At 49.7% G+C, this 24,250-nt stretch overlaps 1 protein-coding gene across 7 annotated transcripts in view; it reads right to left on the minus strand.

Annotated features, from left to right (window-relative positions):
• Nucleotides 1–24,250, minus strand: part of mcf2l2 (MCF.2 cell line derived transforming sequence-like 2) — a 650,277-nt gene that overhangs the window by 17,004 nt on the left and 609,023 nt on the right. For all 7 annotated transcript variants that reach the window (XM_072474222.1, XM_072474228.1, XM_072474225.1 and 4 more), the window contains one exon: nt 4,400–4,515. In XM_072474222.1, coding sequence (XP_072330323.1) covers nt 4,400–4,515 — 116 coding nt within the window. The remainder of the gene's footprint in view (nt 1–4,399; nt 4,516–24,250) is intronic.

Raw genomic sequence — 24,250 nt, forward strand, 5'->3', positions numbered from 1 at the left:
TCAAGAATTTATCAACTTCTGTCTTAAAGACACTCAACGTCCCGGCCTCCACTGCCCTCTGTGGCAATGAATTCCATAGACCCACCACTCTCTGGCTGAAGAAATTTCTCCTCATCTCTTATTCTAAGGCTGTGCTCCCGGGTCCTAGTCTCCCCTGCTAATGGAAACAACTTCCCTACGTCCACCCTATCTAAGCCATTCATTATCTTGTAAGTTTCTATTAGATCTCCCCTCAATCTCCTAAACTCCAATGAATATAATCCCAGGATCCTCAGACGTTCATCGTATGTTAGGCCTACCATTCCCGGGATCATCCGTGTGAATCTCCGCTGGACCCGCTCCAGTGTCAGTATGTCCTTCCTGAGGTGTGGGGCACAAAATTGCTCACAGTATTCTAAATGGGGCCTAACTAGTGCTTTACAAAGCTTCAGAAGTACATCCCTGCTTTTATATTCCAAGCCTCTTGAGATAAATGACAACATTGCATTTGCTTTCTTAATTACGGACTCAACCTGCAAGTTTACCTTTAGAGAATCCTGGACTAGGACTCCCAAGTCCCTTTGCGCTTCAGCATTATGAATTTTGTCACCGTTTAGAAAATAGTCCATGCCTCTATTCTTTTTTCCAAAGTGCAAGACCTCGCACTTGCCCACATTGAATTTCATCAGCCATTTCTTGGACCACTCTCCTAAACTGTCTAAATCTTTCTGCAGCCTCCCCACCTCCTCAATACTACCTGCCCCTCCACCTATCTTTGTATCATCGGCAAACCTAGCCGGAATGCCCCCAGTCCCGTCATCTAGATCGTTAATATATAAAGAGAACAGCTGTGGCCCCAACAATGAACCGTGCGGGACACCACTCGTCAACGGTTGCCATTCCGAAAAAGAACCCTTTATCCCAACGCTCTGCCTTCTGCCTGACAGCCAATCGTCAATCCATGTTAGTACCTTGCCTCGAATACCATGGGCCCTTATTGTACTCAGCAGTTTCCCGTGAGGCACCTTATCAAAGGCCTTTTGGAAGTCAAGATAGATAACATCCATTGGCTCTCCTTGGTCTAACCTATTTGTTATCTCTTCAAAGAACTCTAACAGGTTTGTCATGCACGACCTCCCCTTACTAAATCCATGCTGACTTGTCCTAATCCGACCCTGCACTTCCAAGAATTTAGAAATCTCATCCTTAACGATGGATTCTAGAATTTTGCCAATAACCGAGTTAAGGCTAATTGGCCTATAATTTTCCATCTTTTTTCTTGTTCCCTTCTTGAACAGGGGGGTTACAACAGCGATTTTCCAATCCTCTGAGACTTTCCCTGACTCCAGTGACTTTTGAAAGATCATAACTAACGCCTCCACTATTTCTTCAGCTATCTCCTTTAGAACTCTAGGATGTAGCCCATCTGGGCCCGGAGATTTATCAATTTTTAGACCTCTTAGTTTCTCTAGCACTTTCTCCTTTGTGATGGCTACCATATTCAACTCTGCCCACTGACTCTCCTGAATTGTTGGGATATTACTCATGTCTTCTACTGTGAAGACTGACGCAAAGTACTTATTTAGTTCCTCAGCTATTTCCTTGTCTTCCATCACTAGATTACCAGCGTCATTTTGGAGCGGCCCAATGTCTACTTTTGCCTCCCGTTTGTTTTTAATGTATTTAAAGAAACTTTTACTATCATTCCTAATGTTACTGGCGAGTCTACCTTCATATTTGATCCTCTCCTTCCTTACTTCTCTCTTTGTTATCCTCTGTTTATTTTTGTAGCCTTCCCAATCTTCTGACTTCCCACTACTCTTTGCCACATTATAGGCTTTCTCTTTTGCTTTGATGCATTCCCTGACTTCCTTTGTCAGCCATGGCTGCCTAATCCCCCCTCTGATAACCTTTCTTTTCTTTGGGATGAACCTCTGTACTGTGCCCTCAATTACTCCCAGAAACTCCTGCCATTGCTGTTCTACTGTCTTTCCCACTAGGCTCTGCTCCCAGTCGTATTTCATCAGTTCCTCCCTCATGCCCCTGTAGTTACCTTTATTTAACTGGAACCGCTTTACATCTGATTCTACCTTCTTTCTTTCAAATTGCAGACTGAATTCTACCATATTATGATCACTGCCTCCTAAGTGTTCCCTTACTTTAAGATCTTTTATCAAGTCTGGCTCATTACATAACACTAAGTCCAGAATGGCCTGTTCCCTCGTGGGCTCCATCACAAGCTGTTCCAAAAAGCCCTCCCGTAAACATTCAATGAATTCCCGTTCTTTGGGTCCACTGGCAACATTATTTACCCAGTCCACCTGCATATTGAAGTCCCCTATGATCACTGTGACCTTGCCTTTCTGACATGACCTTTCTATTTTGTGGTGCATTTTGTGCCCCCGGTCCTGACCACTGTTAGGAAGCCTGTACATAACTCCCATTATGTTTTTTTTGTCTTTGTGGTTCCTCAACTCTACCCACACAGACTCCACATCATCTGACCCTATGTCGTTTAGTGCTATTGATTTAATTTCATTCTTAATTAACAAGGCAACCCCCACCCCCCCGCTCTGCCCACCTCTCTGTCTTTTCGATAGGTTGCGAATCTCTGGATGTTTAAATGCCAGTCCTGAACCCCCTGCAACCACGTCTCTCTGATGCCTACCACATCATACCTGCCAGTCGCAATCTGGGCCACAAGCTCATCTACCTTGTTCCGTACACTGCGCTCATTTAAATATAGCACCTTTAATTCTCTATTGACCGTCCCTTTTTGTTTTCTTAATGTGGTGGACCTTGGTTTACTGAGCCTTTCCATACACTGTGTCATATTTTGTGAGATGGGGACTATCGTAACCTCTCCTGAGTTCTGTCTTTTCGTGCTTTTTTGTATTCCTAAGCAGCTACGCTTCCCACTGATTACTTCACTTCTTGGTTCCCTGACTTTCCCTTCCCCCCCAATCTCTAGTTTGAAGTCCTATTGACCACCCTATTTACTCTTTTCGCCAGAACACTGGTCCCAGCTCGGTTCAGGTGGAGACCATCCCAACGGTATAGGTCCCCCCCCTGTCCCAAAACTGATGCCAGTGTCCCATGAAAAGGAACCCCTCTTTCCCACGCCACTCTTTCAGCCACGTGTTAACTCCCCTTATTCTTGCCTCCCTATGCCAATTTGCACGTGGCTCGGGCAGTAATCCGGAGATTATGACCCTTGAGGACCTGTTTTATAATTTGAATCCTTGCTCTTTATAATCTCTAAACAGATCCTCTTTCCTAGACTTGCCTATGTTGTTGGTACCGACATGGACCACAACAACTGGATCCTCCCCCTCCCTCTCCAGTATCCTTTCAAGCCGGTCAGAGACGTCCCGCACCCTAGCACCGGGCAGGCAACATACCATGCGGGACTCTTTATCCTGCTCACAAAGGATACTATCTATCCCCCTGATAATAGAATCCCCTACAAGTACAACTTGCCTATTTACTCCCTCCCCTTGAATGGCCTGCTGAACCATGGTGCCTTGGTCAGCTAACTCATCCTTCCTGCAGCACTGTTCGCCATCCACACAGGGAGCAAGTGCCTCGTACCTGTTGGACAGGGTCAAGGGCTGAGGCCCCTGAGTTCCTGACTGCTGGTTCCCTTTACCTGCCTGACTTGCAGTCACACCCTGCTGTCCCTGGCCACTGGCAGGATTTAAACTACTTACTCTGACAGGTGTGACTGCCTCCTGAAACACAGTGTCCAGGTAAGTCTCCCCCTCCCGGATGTGCCTCAGTGTTTGGAGCTCAGACTCCAGCTCATCAACTCTGAGCCGGAGCTCTTCGAGCAGCCAACACTTACTGCAGATGTGGTCGCTGCAGCTCGCAATGGGATCTGCCAGCTCCCACATCAAGCAGCTCAAGCACATCACCTGACCAGCCATCTCTAATTAATTAATTAGTTTAATTTAAGTTTCCGAGTTTAGCTGTGTGTTTTTTTTAATTTGGGGCAGATATACTATCAACCAATCAGATCACAGCTTCCCCCTGACGTCACTTTTGAAACAAAAAAGTGGAAAACAGGAAGTTACCGTTAGGATTTTATACTCACACAGAGACTGCTCCTCCTCCTCCGAACGGCTCCCGAAACTTTCCTGGTTACCTCACTGCACCAAATTACCAAGTTTCAAATTCCCCACTCTGGATGTGTCTCACTCACTCAGGCTGTGTCTCTTTGACCTGCGCCCTTGCCAAATAACTGAACAACTTTACTAACAATGAGTGTCAATCAAGAACATCCATAGAATTCCTACAGTGCAGAAGGAGACCAACATCTTAACTGAGGTCACAATAATTTGACATTTCTTTTAACATCTAATTTAAAAGTGAGGTTGGTTGATCAATCTTCTGTTTTCCTTTGTACCAAAAATGCACTTACAGATTTAATAGATATTTCTTCATCCATATCGGAATTGGAAAGTTCATCCATACTTGAAGGAATAGTTTCAAAATCTTCTGAAGTGTCTAATGAGGGGATTGGTTTACATGACCAACCTGCAATTACAAATAAATACATCTTGTTAATTAATATCTGCTAAGAACAACTGCCATTTACAACTTCAATGTAGAAAAACTTCCCTCTGAGAGTTCTGATATCTTCCATTCCTGGTCCATTATGATTCCTCAATTTTCTTTGCTTCACTATTAATAGTTATGTCTCTAACCTTTTAGGGCTTAAGGACTGGAATCCCCACCCCAAACTTCTCTCTCTTTTTGGCTGTTCCTTTTGTCCCTTTGGCCAAACATCTGGGGCTGGATTCTCCATTTGGGAGACTAAGGCGTGTAAACGGTGGTGTTTTACGCCAGGAAAACTGGTGCAAAATGGCCACCGATTCGCTGTTTTGCTGGGGGCTAGCAGGGAGGCAGCGTAGTGCTCCCAGCTCCAGCTGCCGATATGGCCCTGAGCATTTCCGGGTCTGTGGCCACGCATGGCGGCGGCCATTAGTGGCCGTGCCGTGCTCCATGGCAGACTCAGCCCGCGGACCCGACCGCAAAAATAGTGTCCCCCTTCGGCCGCTCGCGCGCCCTGGACAGCCTGCCCACAGTGCCCCAGCCCCGAATGAAGCCCCTCCTGCCCGTGTATCGGCCCTCCCCCGATGTGGCAGCGCCGGACTGAGTCCGCAGCTGCCATGCTAAGTTCACGACGGGTGAGACCATGACGCCGTTGGGAATCCGGGCGGTTTGGGACGGAGCATCGCGAGGTGGGCCTCAGGCAATGGCTTGTGGCCGTGTATACGTGGCGCGGAGTACTCCTAGAGTACGCTGTTTTTCAGGGGGCGGAGAGTCACGAAAGTGGCGCCGCCCCCGATATTGGCGTCATCAGGGATTCTCCGCTCCTCGCCGAATGCGATTTCGGCATCGGGGAACAGAGAACCAGCCCAAGATATTAGTGGATTGGCAGAATGAGAGGATTTCTGAAGTCATGAAGCCATTCTGCATTAGGAAAGACAAGCTAAGCTGTGACGATGGCATCATCCTATGGGGAGCGAGAGTAAATGTCCAAGTGCAGGGGCGGGAATTGCTCTTTGCAGAGTTGCATAGTGCCCGCCTGGACATGTCTTACAGAAGCTATGTTTGGTGGACAGGCATCAATGCCGGTATTGAGAGATTAGTGAAGCACTGCGGTCAGTGCCAGTTACAGCACAAGTTACTTGCTGCATTCTTTTTTTAAAATACATTTAGACTACCCAATTCATTTTTTCCAATTAAAGGGGCAATTTAATGTGGCCAATCCACCTATCCTGCACATTTTTTGGGTTGTGGGGGCGAAACCCACGCAAACACGGGAGAATGTGCAAACTCCACACAGACAGTGACCCAGAGCCGGGATCGAACCTGGGACCTCGGCGCCACGAGGCAGCAGGGCTAACCCACTGCGCCACCATGCTGCCCTTACTTGCTGCATTCTGGGGAATGGGGAGGTCAGCATGGGTGCGAGACTACATTGATTATGTCGGACCATTTATTGGAAGAGGTTTCTACAATTGGTAGATGCATACTCAAAATGATTGGAAGTATTTGAGATAAGTTCCACACCCACACATGTTACAGTCGAGAAGCTTTGCCAGAGCTTCGCGGCTCATGGTTTGTCTGAAGTACTTATGTCAGACAACAGAACCTCTTTTACGAGCTCCAAATTTCAATGTGTCATGCCTTCCTTTGGGATAAAACACGTTAGAGGTGCACCATATAATTCCTCATCAAATGGACTCACTGAGCGGGCACACCAAACTTCCAAGGCCGGTTTAAAGAAACAGCCTGCTGCGTCTTTGGAAACAAAGGTAGCTCAGTTCCTCTTAGCGTATAGGATCATCCCTCATTCGACCACAGGTACCTTAACTAGGATAGCCATTGTGTTAAGGGCTTAGATGAAGCAGAGTTCGTAAAATGTATACAAGATAACTTTTTAGCTCAATATGTGGAGGATCCAACAAGGGGTGGTGCAGTGCTGGACCTAATTCTGGGGAATGAAGACAGACAACAGGTCAACGTGATGGTGCAATTTAAGTTTGTTATGGACAAGGATATAGACAAATTGCAGAAAAAGGTCTTGGATTGGGGGAGTGCAGACTTTAGTAAAATAACGCAGGATCTGGCCAAGCTAGATTCGAACAAGTTACTGGTGGGTAGATCTACAGAAGAGCAGTGGGGGGGTGTTCAAAGAGGAAATGAGGAGGGTACAGGCCCAACTTGTTACCTCTAGGGTAATAGGATGGAGTAACAAGCCCAGAAAACCATGGATTTTAAAAAAAATTTAGAGTACCCAATTATTTTTTTTCCAATTAAGGAGCAATTTAGCATGGCCAATCCACCTACCTTGCACATCTTTGGGTTGTGGGGGTGAAACCCACGCAGACACAGGGAGAATGTGCAAACTCCACATGGACAGTGACACAGGGCCGGGATTCGAACCCAGGTCCTCAGCGCCGTAGGCAGCAATGCAGCAGTGCCACCGTGCTGCCCTAGAAAACCATGGATGACCAGAGATATTCAGGATACAATGAGAAGGAAGAGTCAGGCAACCAATAAGTACAAGGGGAGCAAATCAACAGAGGCATTAGTGGAGTATAGAAAGTTCAGGATAGAACTTAAGAAATCAATTACGAGAGCAAAGAGGAATATGAGAAATCTCTAGCTTGTAAAAGTGGGAAAAATCCCAAGATATTCTGTAAGTATATTGGATTGCATTTATTTATTGTCACGTGTACCGAGGTACAGTGAAAAGTATTTTTCTGCGAGCAGCTCAAACAGATCATTTAGTACATGAAAAGAAAATACATAATAGGGCAACACAAGGTACACAATTTAAATACATGGACACCGGCATCGGGTGAAGCATACAGGAGTGTAGTATTAATCAGGTCAGTCCATAATGGCAGCACGGTAGCATAGTGGTTAGCACAATGGCTTCATAGTGCCGGGGTCCCAGGTTCGATTCCCAGCTTGGGTCACTGACTGCGGAGTCTGCATGTTCTCCCCGTGTCTGCGTGGGTTTCCTCTGGGTGGTCCGGTTTCCTCCCACAAGTCTCGAAAGATGTGCTGTTAGGTAATTTGGACATTCTGAATTCTCCATCTGTGTACCCGAACACACGCCGGAATGTGGCGACTAGGGGCTTTTTACAGTAACTTCATTGCAGTGTAGCTCTCCAGATTCGCTGGCACTCTGTACACAAAGAATATGGGAGGTGTGGTTCCTGCTCTCACTCTGGCAGGTCAGGGCCTGCTAGAGCCGGCAATGCGGCCATCTTTAAAGGTTGTCAAGATCTGCATTAAAAATAAACTCCCTGCCCCCCTCCACCGCACCATAGACAAGGGAGGCCCCCCTTTCCCACAAACAATGGGACAATCGCCCCCCCACACAAGCAACGGGGAAACTTACAAATGCAATGGAATGATCTCCCTGCACAAATGGGGCAACACCCCCCTCCCAACTTAAGGGGAACCCCCCCAATTGCCTCCCCACGGGGCCGAACCCTGGCACAGCCACCACAGTTTGGCACTGCCAAGTTGGCACTGTCCAGGGGTGGTGTCAGGGGGCAGTGCGCGGGCACTTCACAGGTATATCCCTTTTCCCCTGGGGCCCAAACTTACCTTTGCATCCCCGGTGGGTTTCCCTCCGTAGGTTCCCGTTTTGCTAAAGTTGCTGTTAACCTCACCGACGTGACGTCACGTTGGCGAGGGGTGGTTTCCCTACCTGGGCATAACATATGGTGAGGGAGCCCTTTAAATACATTTAGATTTATTTAAATGTGTTGTTGCATCACCGGCGAGGGGGAGGGGAAATTAGATTTTGCCGCTGAAATTTAGTTCCCATGGTTTCGCGGAATCTTCCGCCGGCGTGACCCTTTTGCCGGCAGTAAAAGTCAACTGAAAATCCCACCGATTGTGGGCAAATATTCCACATAACAGGTTAAGACTTTGAAATTTCTCGAAGAACTTTCTGCACCCATAGTGGGTGTGAGTTCATGAACATGGATAATGCTAATAGGGCCATGATACAGAATTCTCCAATGGCAGTAAATGATTTAAAATAAGGCACTTTCACAAGTGAAGGAATACTCTGTATTGGATCTGTGTATATGAATTTTCATAAATGTTGTTATAGTAACTTGGCTCCACCAGTTAGGGACAAAGAGTGAATGTTTATTTACACAACATGCAATGTACAGAGTATGTTGCTGCCCGTCAGCCTCCTGGATCAAACTGAGCCACAACCCGCACCCTGCTCGCCGATTCAACGCACAAACTACCAATTGGTAGTTTCTTGCTGAAACCAGTACTCTGAAAAAATTTCCGCCCAATAAGTTGGAGTTGAAGTGTAGAGGTGTTCACTGAACCCCTGTCATCTGATCGCACTTTGAGAAAGATAGCACAGAAATTAAGAGTTGGGAACCCATAGAGCTCGCTGTGAATAAGGAGGTTAGAGAGCTGAGCCCAGTTCAGTCTTTGTTTAAAACTTTCATAGTTCTTCACTTTGAAAAATAGACCATGTACTGAAGAACAATTTAATGTCATGGAAACCCATACTTAAAAACTTTTATCATTAAAATGTTTGATGTCCTGATACCTTACTCAAATAAAAGCAAAGTACTGCGGAAATTTAAATTTAAAATCAAACCAGAAAATGCTGCAAAACTCAATAGGTCTGGCAGCATCTGGCAGAGTGAAGCAGAGTTAATGGGGATGCAGAGTTAATGGGGATGATTCTCCAGCCCTGTTGCACCCAGGGCAAATCCCGCTAAATCAGGAAAATTGTGAGCGAGATTTGGGCTGGGGACAAATCAGTTTCCCATTCTCCCGGCCCGTTCCAGCTGGCGTGATCAGGATCTCGCCCTGACACGTTGAGAAACTGATCACAGCTAAGTTGCCTTCATTTAAATCTCATTTGTGATATTTGCAGTGACCTCCTGGTATAGAACAATAGAACATTACAGCGCAGTACAGGCCCTTCAGCCCTCGATGTTGCGCCGACCCGTGAAACCAATCTAAAGCCCATCTACACTATTCCATTATCATCCATATGTTTATCCAATGACCATTTAAATGCCCTTAATGTTGGTAAGTCCACTACTGTTGCAGGCAGGGCATTCCACGCCTCTACTACTCTCTGAGTAAAGAACTTACCTCTGACATCTGTCCTATATCTATCTCCCCTCAATTTAAAGCTATGTCCCCTCGTGCTAGCCATCACCATCTGAAGAAAATGGCTCTCACTGTCCACCCTAAGTAGTCCTCTGATCATCTTGTATGCCTCTATTAAGTCACCTCTTAACCTTCTTCTCTCTAACGAAAACAGCCTCAAGTCCCTCAGCCTTTCCTCATAAGATCGTCCCTCCATACCAGGCAACATCCTGGTAAATCTCCTCTGCACCCTTTCCAATGCTTCCACATCCTTCCAATAATGCGGCACCAGAACTGCACGCAATACTCCAAATACGGCCGCACCAGAGTTTTGTACAGCTGCAACATGACCTCATGGCTCCGAAACTCAATCCCTCTACCAGTAAAAGCTAACACACCGTACGCCTTCTTAACAACCCTATCAACCTGGGTGGCAACTTTCAGGGATCTATGTACATGGACACCGAGATCGCTCTGCCCATCCACACTACCAAGAATCTTACCATTAGCCCACTACTCTGTATTCCTGTTACGCCTTCCAAAATTAATCACCTCACACTTTTCTGCATTAAACTCCATTTGCCACTTCTCAGCGCAGCTCTGCAGCTTATCTATGTCCCTCTGTAACCTTCCACACTGTCCACAACTCCACCGACTTTAGTGTCATCTGCAAATTTACTCACCCATCCTTCTACGCCCTCCTCCAGGTCATTTATGAAAATAACAAACAGCAGTGGCCCCAAACAGATCCTTGTGGTACACCACTAGTAACTGAACTCCAGGCTGAACATTTCCCATCAACCACCACCCTCTGTCTTCTTAGAGCTAGCCAATTTCTGATCACGCTAAATCACCCTCAGTTCCATGCCTCCGTATTTTCTGCAATAGCCTACCGTGGGGAACCTTATCAAACGTTTTACTGAAATCCATATACACCACATCAACTGCTTTACCCTCGTCCATCTGTTTGGCCACCTTCTCAAAGAACTCAATAAGGTTTGTGAGGTGTGGTGAACGTATTGCTACTGCAATTCACCACTGTATTGAACTGTTTTATGTTGATGCCCCTGTGGGTTCCGCCACCTCGGGGGTGGTATATAAACCTGCAGCCTGTAGGCGGCACTCAGTACAGTACTACAACAAGGAGAAATGCGTTTTCCGTACAACTCGACTAGCCATCCTCGACCATGTCGTGGAAAACGGAGTCCTAGGGCCCGACCCCGACCGCATGCGCCCCCTCCTGCAACTCCCCACTGCCCCAAGGCCCTAAAAAGATGCCTGGGGTTCTTCTCATATTATGCCCAGTGGGTCCACAACTATGCAGACAAAGCCCGCCCACTTATCAAAGCCACCATCTTTCCCCTGACGACTGAGGCCCGCCTGGCCTTCAGCCGTATCAAAGCAGACATTACCAAGGCCGCGATGCACGCTGTGGATGAGTCCATCCCCTTCCAGGTGGAGAGCGATGCGTCAGACGTTGCCCTGGCCGCTACCCTTAACCAGGCAGGCAGGCCCATGGCCTTCTTTTCCCGTACCCTCAACGCCTCCGAGATTCGACACTCCTCTGTCGAAAAGGAAGATCAAGCCATTGTGGAAGCTGTGCGGCATTGGAGGCACTACCTGGCCGGTAGGAGGTTCACCCTCGTCACCGACCAACGGTCGGTAGCCTTCATGTTCAACAACGCACAGCAGGGCAAGATCAAGAATGATAAGATTTTGAGGTGGAGAATCAAACTCTCCACCTATAATTACAATATTGTGTATCGTCCTGGGAAGCTCAACGAGCCCCAAATGCCCTGTCCTGCGGCACATGCGCCAGCGCGCAAGATGACCAACTTCAGGCCATCCACAATTACCTCGGTCACCCGGGGGTCACCCGGCTTCTCCACTTCATCAAGGCCCGCAACCTGCCCTACTCCACCGAGGAGGTCAGGGCCATGACCAGGGACTGCCAAGTCTGCACGGGGTGCAAGCCGCACTTCTATCGGCCAGACAAGGCGCACCTGGTGAAGGCCTCCTGCCCCTTTGAGCGCCTCAGCGTCGATTTCAAAGGGCCCCTCCCCTCCACTGACCGCAACGTGTACTTTCTCAACGTTGTTGACGAGTACTCCCGTTTCCCCTTTGCCATCCCATGCCCCAACATGACCGCGGCCACTGTCATTAAGGCCCTGCACAGCATCGTCACCCTGTTCGGTTTCCCCATTTATGTCCACAGTGACCGGGGCTCCTCTTTTATGAGCGATGAGCTGCGTCAGTACCTGCTCAGCAAGGGCATTGCTTCGAGCAGGACTACCAGCTGCAACCCCCGGGGAAACGGACAGGTGGAGAGCGAGAACGCAACGGTATGGAAGGCTGGCCTTCTAGCCCTACGGTCTAGAGGTCTCCTGGTTTCCTGCTGACAGGAGGTCCTCCCTGACGCTCTCCACTCCATTCGGTCGCTCCTCTGCACAGCCACGATCGAGACCCCTCATGACCGTCTATTTGTCTTCCCCAGGAAGTCCATCTCCGGGGTCTCGCTTCCGTCCTGGCTGACACCGGGGCCTGTCCTCCTCCGGAAGTACGTGAGGAGCCATATGTCCGAACCCCTGGTTGAGAGCGTCCAGCTCCTACATGCCAACCCTCAGTATGTCAACGTGGCGCACCACGATGGACGACAGGATACAGTCTCCCTCCGGGATCTGGCACCCGACGGTTCCCCAGCGACCATCACCAACGCCCCCCCCCCCCCACACCACCTATCACCACCAATCGAATCCCTCACGGCGGGCTACCAGCTGCCCCCCTGGGGATCCTGAACACCGCCCCCGCCTCTACATGGCCTACACCCCCCCCTTCCCCCATCGCCGACACACCATGATGAAGCTCCAGACGACACGCTCCCGGAGTCAATGAGTCCAACACCCGTGCCCGCAGCGACGAGTCCCAACACCCGTGTCCGCAGCGAAGCCGGAGCTGAGGCGATCACAGAGAATGATTAAGGCTCCGGACTGACTCGATATGTGAGCCCACTTCACCCCCGCTGGAATTCAATCTTTAACAGGGGGTGAATGTGGTGAACACATTGCTACTGCAATTCACCACTGTATTGTACTGTATTATGTTGATGCCCCTGTGGGCTCTGCCTCCTCAGGGGTGGTATATAAACCTGCAGCCTGTAGGCAGCACTCAGTACAGAGCAGTCGCAGGCAGGCACAGATCTAGCTTATTAAAACCACTGTTCAATTCTACTAATCATCACGTGTGAATTGATGGTCGCATCATGAGGCACGACCTACCCTTCACAAAACCGTGTTGACTATCCCTAATCAAACCATTTCTTTCTAGATGATTATAAATCCTATCTCTTATAATCCTTTCCAAGACTTGCCCACAACAGAAGTAAGGCTCACTGGTCTATAGTTACCTGGGTTGTCTCTACTCCCCTTCTTGAACAAGGGGACAACATTTGCTATCCTCCAGTCTTCTGGCACTATTCCTGTAGACAATGACGACATAAAGATCAAAGCCAAAGGCTCTGCAATCTCCTCCTTAGCTTCCCAGAGAATCCTAGGATAAATCCCATCCGGCCCAGGGGACTTATCACACTTTCCAGAATTGCTAACACCTCCTCCTTATGAACCTCAATCCCATCTAGTCTAGTAGCCCGTAACTCAGTATTCTCCTCGACAACATTGTCTTTTTCCTGTGTGAATACTGACAAAAAATATTCATTTAGCGCCTCTTCTAGCGCATCGGACTCCACGCACAGCTTCCCACTACTGTCCTTGACTGGCCCTACTCTTACCCTAGTCATTCTTTTACTCCTGACATACCTATAGAAAGCTGATCCTACCTGCCATGGACGTCTCATGGCCCTCCTGGCTCTTCTTAGCTCTCTCTTTAGGTCCTTCCGAGCTAACTTGTAACTCTCAAGCACCCTAACTGAACCTTCCCGTCTCATCTTTACATAAGCCTCCTTCTTCCTCTTGACAAATGATTCAACTCCCTCGCTCGACCACTTCCTCCTTGCCTGACAGGTACATACTTCTCAAGGACATGCAGTAGCTGTTCCTTGAACAACCTCCACATTTCCATTTGCCCATCTCCTGCAGTTTTCCTCTCCATCCGATGCATCCTAAGTCTTGCCTAATCGCATCATAATTGCCTTTCCCCCAGCTCTAACTCTTGCCCTGCGGTATATACCTATCCCTTTCCATCTCTATAGTAAACGTAACCGAATTGTGGTCACTATCACCAAAGTGCTCACCTACCTCCAAATCTAACACCTGGTCTGGTTCATTAACCAGTACCAAATCCAATGTGGCCTCGCCTCATGTTGGCCTATCTACATACTGTGTCAGGAAACCCTCCTGCACACATTGGACAAAAACTGACCCATCTAAAGTACTTGAACTATAGCGTTTCCAGTCAATATTTGGAAAGTTAAAGTCTCCCATAACAACTACCCTGTTACTTTCGCTCCTATTTAGAATCATCTTTGCAATCCTTTTCGGAGGCCTATAGAAAACTCCCAACAGGGTGACCTCTCTTTTCCTGTTTCTAACCTCAGCCCATACTACCTCAGTAGACGAGTCCTCATCAAACATCCTTTCTGCCACCGTAATACTGTCCTTGACTAACAATGCCACCCCGCCCCCTCTTATACCACCTTCTCTGAGCTTACTGAAACATCTAAACGCCGGAACCTGCAACAACCAATCCTGCCCCTGGTCTATCCATGTCTCCGAAATGGCCACAACATCGAAGTCCCAGGTACCAACCCATGCCGCACGTTCACCCACCTTATTCCGAATGCTCCTGGCGTTGAAGTAGACGCACTTCAAACCACCTTCCTGGCTGACGGTACACTCCTGCGACCTTGAAACCTTACTCATGACCTCACTACTCTCAACCTCCTGTACACTGGAGCTACAAGTCCGGTTCATATCCCCCTGCTGAATTAGTTTAAACCATCCCGAAGAGCATTAGTAAATTCCCCCCGGATATTGGTACCCCTCTGGTTCAGGTGTAGACCATCCCATTTGTAGAGGTCCCACCTACCCCAGAATGAGCCCCAATTATCCAGGTATCTGAATCCCCTCCCTTCTGCACCATCCCGGTACCCACGCGTTCAACTCTTCTCTCTCCCTATTCCTCGTCTCGCTACCATGTGGCACGGGTAACAACCCAGAGATAATAATTCTGTTTGTTCTCGCTCTAAGATTCCACCCTAGCTCCCTGAATACCTGCCTTACATCCCCATCCCTTTTCCTACCTATGTCGTTGGTGCCTATGTGGACCACGACTTGGGCTGCTCCCCCTCCCCCTTAAGAATCCCGAAAACACGATCCGAGACATCACGGGCCCTGGCACCTGGGAGGCAACACACCAACCGCGAATCTCTCTCGTTCCCACAGAATCTCCTATCTGTCCCCCTAACTAAGGAGCCCCTAATGACTAATTCTCTACTCCTCTCCCCCCTTACCTTCTGAGCAACAGGGACAGACTCTGTGCCAGAGACCTGTATCCCATGGCTTGTAGCCACCTGAGTTGGCCAAGTCCCGAATAAATAAAATGGCGAACGGCAAAGGCTGAAGGGAAATTCAGCCAACACAGGCAGAAACCAGCAGGTGCAAGTTTGCTGTGTATTTAACTCTGCAAAAGCCCAGACAGCATCGATACCAGCGACCATCAGCATAATAATGTATCAGCCATCTACATACTAATGAGCAATCCCCGGGAACAATAGCAACATTTGGGACAAACAAAACTAAGCCAGACTCCCCGGCGCCAGCAGGAGCCAACACAAAAGAGGTTAACGGACACCTCAAGACCGCCCATTGATCGGGGAACCGCTCCAGTATTGGAGAAATCGAACCAAGCGATTGGAACAAAGTCCAATCACCTAGAACCAGGTACAGGGTTCGACCCGAAAGGCGGGAAGCCCCTGGGGGCTATAAAGTTAAGCCCCCAAATTCAAATCCCTCTTCTTCTTGACTGGGTCACCCAGCAACGCAAACCAACATTGACCATGACCGGTTCAACGGCCGCCGAGAGATCGTAAGTCTTAAGTCAATGCTCGCTACGAGATAGGCGCTCCTAGCTATCAATCCGTACCAACTTCGAATCCCGCAGACTCAGAACCCGAACAAAAGGCCATTTGTTTCCCTGGCCTGGTGGGCCAGTCCGAAGTTAAGTACAGGTCTGTTAGTCGTAGAAGTAGCTTAGACGTAGAATTTGTGCATGAGTAGCGATTACTGTGTATAATAAATGGCTTTGATTTAAATCTTACTAATCGGTGTATTGAGTTATTGGTCATTACTCGAACTTGAACCTCGTGGCGGTATCATAAAGATACCTGGCGACTCGAGAGCAAAGGTTATAAAACTGAGCCAAGTGAACCAACCAAAAGTTAGCAACAGACTTACCCCTGGTAAGTCCCCCCCCCCCACACCAGTATCCAAAGCGGTATACTTGTTACTAAGGGGAACGACCACAGGGGATCCCTGTGCTGACTGCTTCCTCCCAGCCCCTCTCACCGTCACCCATCTATCTTCATTCTTCGGAGTAACTACATCCCTGAAGCTTCTATCTATGACCACCTCTGCCTCCCGAATGATCCAAAGTTCATCCAGCTCCAGCTCCAGTTCCCTAACACAGTTTCTGAGGAGCTGGAGATGGGTGCACTTCCCACAGGTGAAATCAACAGGGTCACTGATAGTGTCCCTCACCTCAAACATTCTGCAGGAGGAACATTGCACTGCCTTCCCTGCCATCCTCTCTAGATAACTTGCGGATAAAACAAGGTTAGAAGAGGTGGCTCCTCTCCCGCGCTTTTAAATCTCCGGCTCCTCCCCCGCTTTTAAACCTCCGGCTCCTCTCCCGCTTTTTGTATCTCCGGCAACCCTCCCCCACCCCCAGCCAGACGTCATCCGGGCCGAATCACTCTGGTCTTAAAAAGCCATGGATTCTGAGGGGGAGCAATTGGTGAGTACCCCTCTCCATTTACTTGCAGGGAGCACAAGGGCAGAGCAATCCTTGGACATATGCGCGGGGGTCCTTCAAGGGGGCTGCGGGTTGGGTCCTTCAAGGGGGCTGCGGGTTGGGGTGATCGGGCTGGTCTCGAGGGGGCCAAGTCAGGAGTCCTCCCTGGATGGGGGTAGATTTGGGTCTGCGAAGCCTTGAAGCCGGCTGTCTTTCATGTTGAACACGACATAACAGGGCACAGCACAGCTGCAGCCTTTCTGTCCTAAAACCTTCTCACAGGACAGAGCCATTCTGCAGCTTGACTCTTGGAGAAGCATTTCACTCCCCATAAAGTTTCAATAGGCTCTGTGGTTTCAATCTTGAAGTAGGCCTTCTTTTATCCCTTTGGTTGCATCGAATTCTACACCCCATCGACTTTTCCGAGCCTCTGTGGTTTCACTGTTGATATATACCTGCTTTTATCCCTTTGTACTTGGTTGTTTACATGGCATTTCACACCCCGTTGGCTTTCCCGAGCCTCTTGATTGACAGCTGAAGGTTATCTCAAAGGACGGTTTAGATTTGTTTGTTTTTATAGCATGTGGTCCGTTAAAGTGCTTCCTAGAAAGAGCAGTCTGAGAGCATGTGTTTTAGACTAGATCTTTTTCAACCTCTGATGCCTGAACAGCACTGGGGGAATTTATCTACCATAGAAGCAACGGGCACCACTCAGAATTGTCGGGCTCCCGGAGGGGTCCGAAGGAACGGACGCTGGGGCATATGTCGCAGGCATGTTCGAGAAGCTGCTGGGGCATGGGGCATTCTCCCGGCCCTTGGAGGTGGATAGGGCTCACAGAGCACCTGCGAAGAAGCCGTGAATGGGAGATCCCCCAAGGGCTATGGTGGTGAGATTTCACAGGTTCTCGGATAAGAGCGTATTCTGCAGTGGGCCAAGCAGACACTGAGCTGTAAGTGGGACAATAGCGGGTTTAACAAGACCTGAGCGTGGAGGTGGCCAGGAGGGGAGCAGGCTTCAATCAGATCAGGGCGATCCTTTTCAAGAAAAAGGTGAAGTTTGGACTGTTGTACCCAGCCCGTCTCTGGGTCACGCGTGAGGATCAGCACTTCTACTTCGAGTCGCCTGAGGACGCGTTGGACTTTGCGAGAAAGAAAGGACTGATGAAGGACTCAGAACTTTTGAACTTGGCTGCAACGTTCGTGTTTCTGTTTTCTCTGTTTTGTTTCTCTGTTTTTGTAAAAAGTCCTCGTTTTGCTTGGAAGCAGCAGTAGAGCTGGGTGAGTTTAGGTTTTCATTTGCACTGTTGGGGGATGGAGGTGTGCTAGTTTTGATCTTGATGTTTTTCGGTTGGGCAATTGTGTGGGGATTGTTTGATGTTGGAGTTTGTTTGCATGAGCGGGGTGGGGGAAAGGGAGAGGGAACAATAGGTGGGAGACTATCTGGCATCGGGGATGGGGGCCATCAAGCTAGCTGGGTGAGCTAGCTCTCGGAAGCGCAGTGGGGGGGGGGGGGGAGTGCATATATTTGGTTTCAGAAAGGGATTGGGGTACAGGGTGTTGTTGCTAGGGGGGGTGAATGTTATGGTGGCAAGGGAGGGACTTGGGCTGAGGGACAGAGAGGAGGTCGGGGGCAGGGGCTGCCTGGGGATGGACCGGTGGAGGCGCGGACCACAGGCTGGTGGTGGGCCTAAAAAAGGGGGTGACTGATCGGCGGAGGGGGGGGGAGGCAATGAGCCCCCCAACTAGGCTGATCACCTGGAATGTTTGGGGGTTAAATGGGCCGGTCAAAAGGGCACGTGTGTTCGCGCATCTAAGGGGATTGAAGGTGGACGTGGTGATGTTGCAGGAGACGCACTTTAAGGTAACGGACCAGGTTAGACTGAGGAAAGGCTGGGTCAGCCAGGTGTTTCATTCGACTAGATTCAAAAACTAGATGGGTCGCGATCCTGATCAATAAGCGGGTGGTGTTTGAGGCGGGTAGAATAGTCTCGGACGTGGGAGGTTGGTACATTATGGTCAGTGGGAAACTGGAGGGGGTGCAGGTGGTATTAGAGAATGTATATGCGCCAAATTGGGATGATGTAGAGTTTATAAAGAGGATGCTGGGGAATATACTGGACCTGGACTCGCACAGGTTGGTCATGGGAGGGGACTTCAATACAATTATGGACCCTGGCTTGGACCGGTCAAGCTCGAAAATGGGCAGGGTGCCAGCAATGGCAAAGGACCTCAAGAGGGTTCACGGAGCTGCTGGGGAGGGGGGGGTGGGGGGGGGGGTGGTGGATCCATGGAGGTTTGGGCAGCCGAGGGCGAAGGAGTTCTCCTTCTACTCACATGTATACTCCTGGATTGATTTCTTTATTTTGAGCAGGGTCTTTCTGGCTGGGGTAGTGGACACGGGGTATTCGGCGATTACAATCTCAGACCATGCATCGCACTGGGTTGACCTGCAGGTTAGTAAAGACAGTAATCAGCGCCCGCACTGGAGGTTAGATGTGGGACTTTTGGCGGATGAAGGGGTGTGCGAGCGGCTGAGGAAATGCATTCAGAGCTACCTGCAGGTCAATGACATGGGGGAAACTTCGGCAGCGGTGGTTTGGGAAGCACAGAAGGCGGTGGTCAGGGGGGATCTGATCTCGATCCGGGCTCACAGGGAGAAGGTTGACAGGGCAGAGACGGACAGACAGGCAAAAGAGATATTACAGGTCGATAGGAGGTATGCGGAGGCCCCAGAGGCACCAGAGGCAGGGCTCCTGAGGGAACAGCGGAGGCTGCAGGCGGAGTTTAGCTTGCTGAACATTCAGGGAGGGCGGTGGAGCAGCTGAGAAAGGCAAGGGGGGCGATTTATGAACATGGGGAGAAGGCCAGCAAAATGCTTGCATAGCAGCTTAGGAAGAGGGAGGCAGCTAGGAAGATAGGGAAAGTAAAGGACGGTGAGGGGAATCTGGTTGGTGATTCAGTCGGGGTGAATAAGACTTTTAGGGATTTCTACAGCAGGCTGTACAGGTCGGAAGCCCCTACGGGGCCGAAGGGGATGAGGGGCTTCTTGGAGGAGCTGAATTTCCCATCGGTGGACGGAGAGCGGGTAGAAGGGCTGGGGGCCCCAATTGGGCTGGAAGAGATAGTGGAGGGCTTGAAGGCCATGCAGGTGGGTAAGGCCCCGGGTCCGAATGGGTACCTAGTGGAGTTCTATAAAAAGTTCTCTGGGATACTGGGGCCAGTGTTGTTGAGGATGTCCAATGAGGCAAGGGAAAGAGGGATGCTGCCCCCGACGATGTCACAGGCAATGATTTTGCTGATTCTGAAGCGGGACAAGAACCTGGAGCTGTGTGGGTTCTACAGGCCTATTTCCCTGCTGAATGTGGATGCCAAGTTGCTGGCAAAAATCTTGCCCTCCAGGATTGAGGACTGTGTTCCGGACATTATTGGTGAGGACCAGACGGGGTTTGTTAAGGGTAGGCAGTTGGTGTCCAATGTAAGAAGGCTGTTAAATGGTATCATGATGCTCCCGGAAGGTAGAAAGGTTGAGGTAGTGATCGCAATGGAAGCAGAAAAGGCTTTTGATCTGGTAGAATGGGATTATCTGTGGGAGGTACTGGGACGATTCGGATTTGGGAGGGGCTTTATTGACTGGGTCAGGTTACTGTATCAGGCTCTGGTGGCAAGTGTACGGACGAACAGAACAACTTTGGACTACTTTGGACTGCACCGGGGGACGAGACAGGGATGCCCCCTCTCCCCATCTGCTTCTGTACGTTTTGGACCCAGTAGAGCGGATGGAGGAAATCATAAAGATTTTAGGGGAATTCGGCCGGTTTTCGGGGTATAAGCTAAACATGGATAGAGTGAGATGTTTGTGGTCCAGGCGAGGGGACAGGAGGGGCGACTGGGAGAGCTGCCGTTTAGGTCAGTAGGGAGTACTTTTAGGTACCTGGGCATCCAAGTGGCGTGGGAATGGGACCGGCTGCATAAATTGAATCTAGCCTGGCTAGTGGACCAAATGAAGGACGATTTCCAGAGATGGGACGCAATCCCATTGTCGCTGACTGGGAGGGTACAAACGGTGAAAATGACGGTCTTCCCGAGGTTCCTATTAGTATTTCAATGTCTCCCCATTTTTATTCCGTGGTCCTTTTTTAAGTGGGTCAACAAGGTGATCACGGGCTTCGGCTGGGCGGGCAAGACTGTACGGGTAAGGAAGGTAATGCTTGAGCAGAGCTGGGGAGAGAGCGGGCTGGCGCTGCCAGATTTTAGCAATTATTACTGGGCGGCTAACATAGCCATGATCAGGAAGTGGGTGGTGGGGCAGGGTTCGGCATGGGTGCGTATGGAGGCGGCTTCTTGTAAGGGCACCAGTCTGGGGGTGTTGGTAACTGCACCTCTGCCGCTCCCGCTGGCGCAGTACTCCACCAGTCCCGTGGTGGTGGCGGCCCTGAGAGTTTGGGGCCAGTGGAGGCGGCATTTGGGAGCAATGGGAGCATCGGTCTGGGCCCCAATTTGTGATAACCACCGGTTTGCCCCGGGGAGTATGGATGGGGGGTTCTGGGTATGGAGGAGACCAGGGATTGAGAGGATGGGGGATGTGTTCATAGAGGGGAGCTTTCCAAGTACGAGGGCGCTTGAGGAAAAGTTTGGGCCGGCGAGGGGAAACAAATTCAAATACTTGCAAGTGTGGGACTTCCTTTGTAAACAGGTGCAACCTTCCCGCTCTTACCGCTGAGGGGGATTCAGGACAGGGTAATTTCCAGAGGGTGGGTAGGGGAGGGGAGCATCTCGGACATCGAAAAGGAGCTTATGGGGTTGGAGGAGACGCAGACCGAGGAGCTGAAGCGCAAGTGGGAGGAGGAGCTGGGAGGTGAGATAGAGGATGGTCTATGGGCAGATGCGTTGAGTAGAGTCAACGCATCTGCAACATGTGCCAGGCTCAGCCTAATACAATTTAAGGTTGTGCACCGGGCTCACATGACAGTGGTCCGGATGAGCAGATTCTTTAGGGTGGAGGGCAGGTGCACAAAATGCGCGGGAGGACCAGCGAACCATGTGCATATGTTTTGAACATGTCCAAAGCTTCGGGGATTTTGGCAGGGGTTACGGATGTCATGTCCAAGGTTTTAAAAACAAGGGTGGCGCTGGGTCCAGAGGTGGCGATTTTCAGGGTGTCGGAAGATCCGGGAATCCAGGAGGAGAAAGAGGCAGATGTTCTGGCCTTTGCGTCCCTGGTAGCCCGGAGACGAATACTATTGTCATGGAGGGACCCAAAGCCCCCGAAGTCAGAGACCTGGCTATTGGACATGGCTAGCTTTCTCTGTATGGAGAAAATTAAGTTTGTCCTGAGAGGGTCACTATTGGGGTTCGCCCGTAGGTGGCAACCATTCGTTGACTTCTTTGCGGAAAAGTAATCGTCAGCAGACCCGGGGGGGGTGGAGGGTAGTTTAGGTTAGAGTAGGGGGGTAGTAAGGGTGGGACCTGTACGAAAGGCAAACGGTTTTTGCACTTGCACTCGTTTTGCTGTGATGTGATTTTGGAAACAAAGGTTAAATGACATCCAATTAAGGGAGTGAGTCGAGGGGAGAAGATATGACCTTTACACAGCAGGCCAGATGTAACAGGCAGCTTGTTATTATTGTGCTGACTCAACGGAGAACAGCAGGGCAGCCCCATGATTCTCCGGTGCCTCCCTTGAGTTTATCCTGGGAAGGCGGGAGCGAGGAGAAGTCTTCTGTGCCAGGACGACGCCAGCCAGCAGAAGAGGCAGGGATGGCGGGAGGTGACACATGCTGTAAGTAGCTGCAGCATTGTGAGGAAGATGTGCATTCAGTGCAGCAAGCGTTTAAATAGTTTAACCAGAGGCTGTATTTCATGTTCCCCTGTGGGGAGTTTTTGGTGGGGAGGGCACATAAAATAGGGTGGGTGCCCGCCCAATCACCTTCTTGCCCAACTCTGAGCTCACCACCGAAATTGCCAGCCCATCCACCATATTAATATAAATAATCAAGGTTCAAATGAGCTTGTTAACAAGCCAAGTGACCCCAATGATACGCTGCCCAGGCCATAGAAAGATTGGTGGAATTAAACGTCTAACAATGACCATGAAACCATTGTCAATATTCATAAAGATCCATCTGGTTCACTAATGCCCTGTAGGGAAGGAAATCTGCCATCCTTACCCGGTCTGGCTTACATGTGACTCCAGATCCACAGCAATGTGGTTGACTTTTAAATGCCCTCTAAAAGTTCAAGGGCAAATATTAACCCACATCCCGTGAATGAAGAAAAAAAAAATCAACTGCATTTGTTTTTGGAGGCAAGTTCCCATGACCACATTCTTATTTCAATCCTTATCTTGGGCATAATTTTACGAACAAACAGCAAAGTGTCGTTATTGGTGCAAACATTGGGTGAATCACGCTGGCACGGGCATCGCGATCCGGATCGCAATCTTTTGTGAATTTCTTTTTTCCCACATGATAAACACTGTGCCTGTGGCACGAAGCATCTGTTTCACCTGCCTGGGTGCCATCTGAGCACTTCATTCATTTAAATGGCTCCACAGCACTCACTCTCATTCAAGTCAGGTTGATAGCCGCTCGAAGATCAGCCCCCATATTCTCAGAGGGAGCGCTCACTCGGTTGCTGGATGCCGTGGAGGAGAGGCGGGCCACAATTTACCCGTGAGTTGCCAAGCAGCCTCCAGGAAGGTCATCAATCCCGCCTGTGTGATGGTGACAGCACTGGTCAGTGTCAGCAGCCTCACCACGAGGACGGGGATCTAATGTAGAAAACAAATGAATGACCTACTGAGATCTGCAAGGGCAAGTGCCCTGCCTTCTCCACTTGGCACTCCACCCTTTCGTCAACCCCCAGAATGTCACGTGAACCCAAATGCCATCACCTTGCAGGTCCTCAGCACTCAACCTCCCAGAATTCTCCTCAAAGCCCCCTGTTCAGAACTCCTCCCTGCTTAAGCGCAGTTCCGACACATGCAGTTTGACTTGACCTCTGACCCTCCAGGCATCTGGCTCACATTATCCTCTTTTGTGTCCCTGCAGGGGAAGATTGCTCATAACCGGAGAGAGAGAAGGGAGGGGTGGAGGTACGTCCGAACTATAGGTCATGACTCCTTTAGGAGAGAGAGCCATGGAGCTCAGAGGGAGGACCAGAAGCGGACCGACACAGAGAGTGAGGTTGGCCTCCACCAGTAAAGTGAAGAGCCACTGCACCATCATCCTGATGACTAGTGTCACGTGAGGTGTTTGTTGTCCAAACACTTGTTTTTTAAAATTTAGAGTACCCAATTCAATTTTTCCAATTAAGGGGCAATTTAGCGTGGCCAATCCACCTAGCCTGCACATCTTTGGGTTGTGGGGACGAAACCCACGCAAACACAGGGAGAATGTGCAAACTCCACACGGACAGTGACCCAGAGCCGGGATCGAACCTGGGACCTCGGCACCGTGAGGCAACAGGGCTAAGTTGTTCAAACACTTGACCAGGCCATGTATTAGAACAATGTCCCTTGCCTTGCAAGAAAATCAACTGATGAGCCGTGGCCAACAACAAGTCCCCCCCTTCCACCCACGACAGCACAATGGAGATTTCCGAGGAGGACATGGATGACATGTCACAGCTATCACCTGCACCATCC

Source organism: Scyliorhinus torazame, chromosome 14 (genome assembly GCF_047496885.1).
Source record: "Scyliorhinus torazame isolate Kashiwa2021f chromosome 14, sScyTor2.1, whole genome shotgun sequence".
Taxonomy (NCBI): domain Eukaryota; kingdom Metazoa; phylum Chordata; class Chondrichthyes; order Carcharhiniformes; family Scyliorhinidae; genus Scyliorhinus; species Scyliorhinus torazame.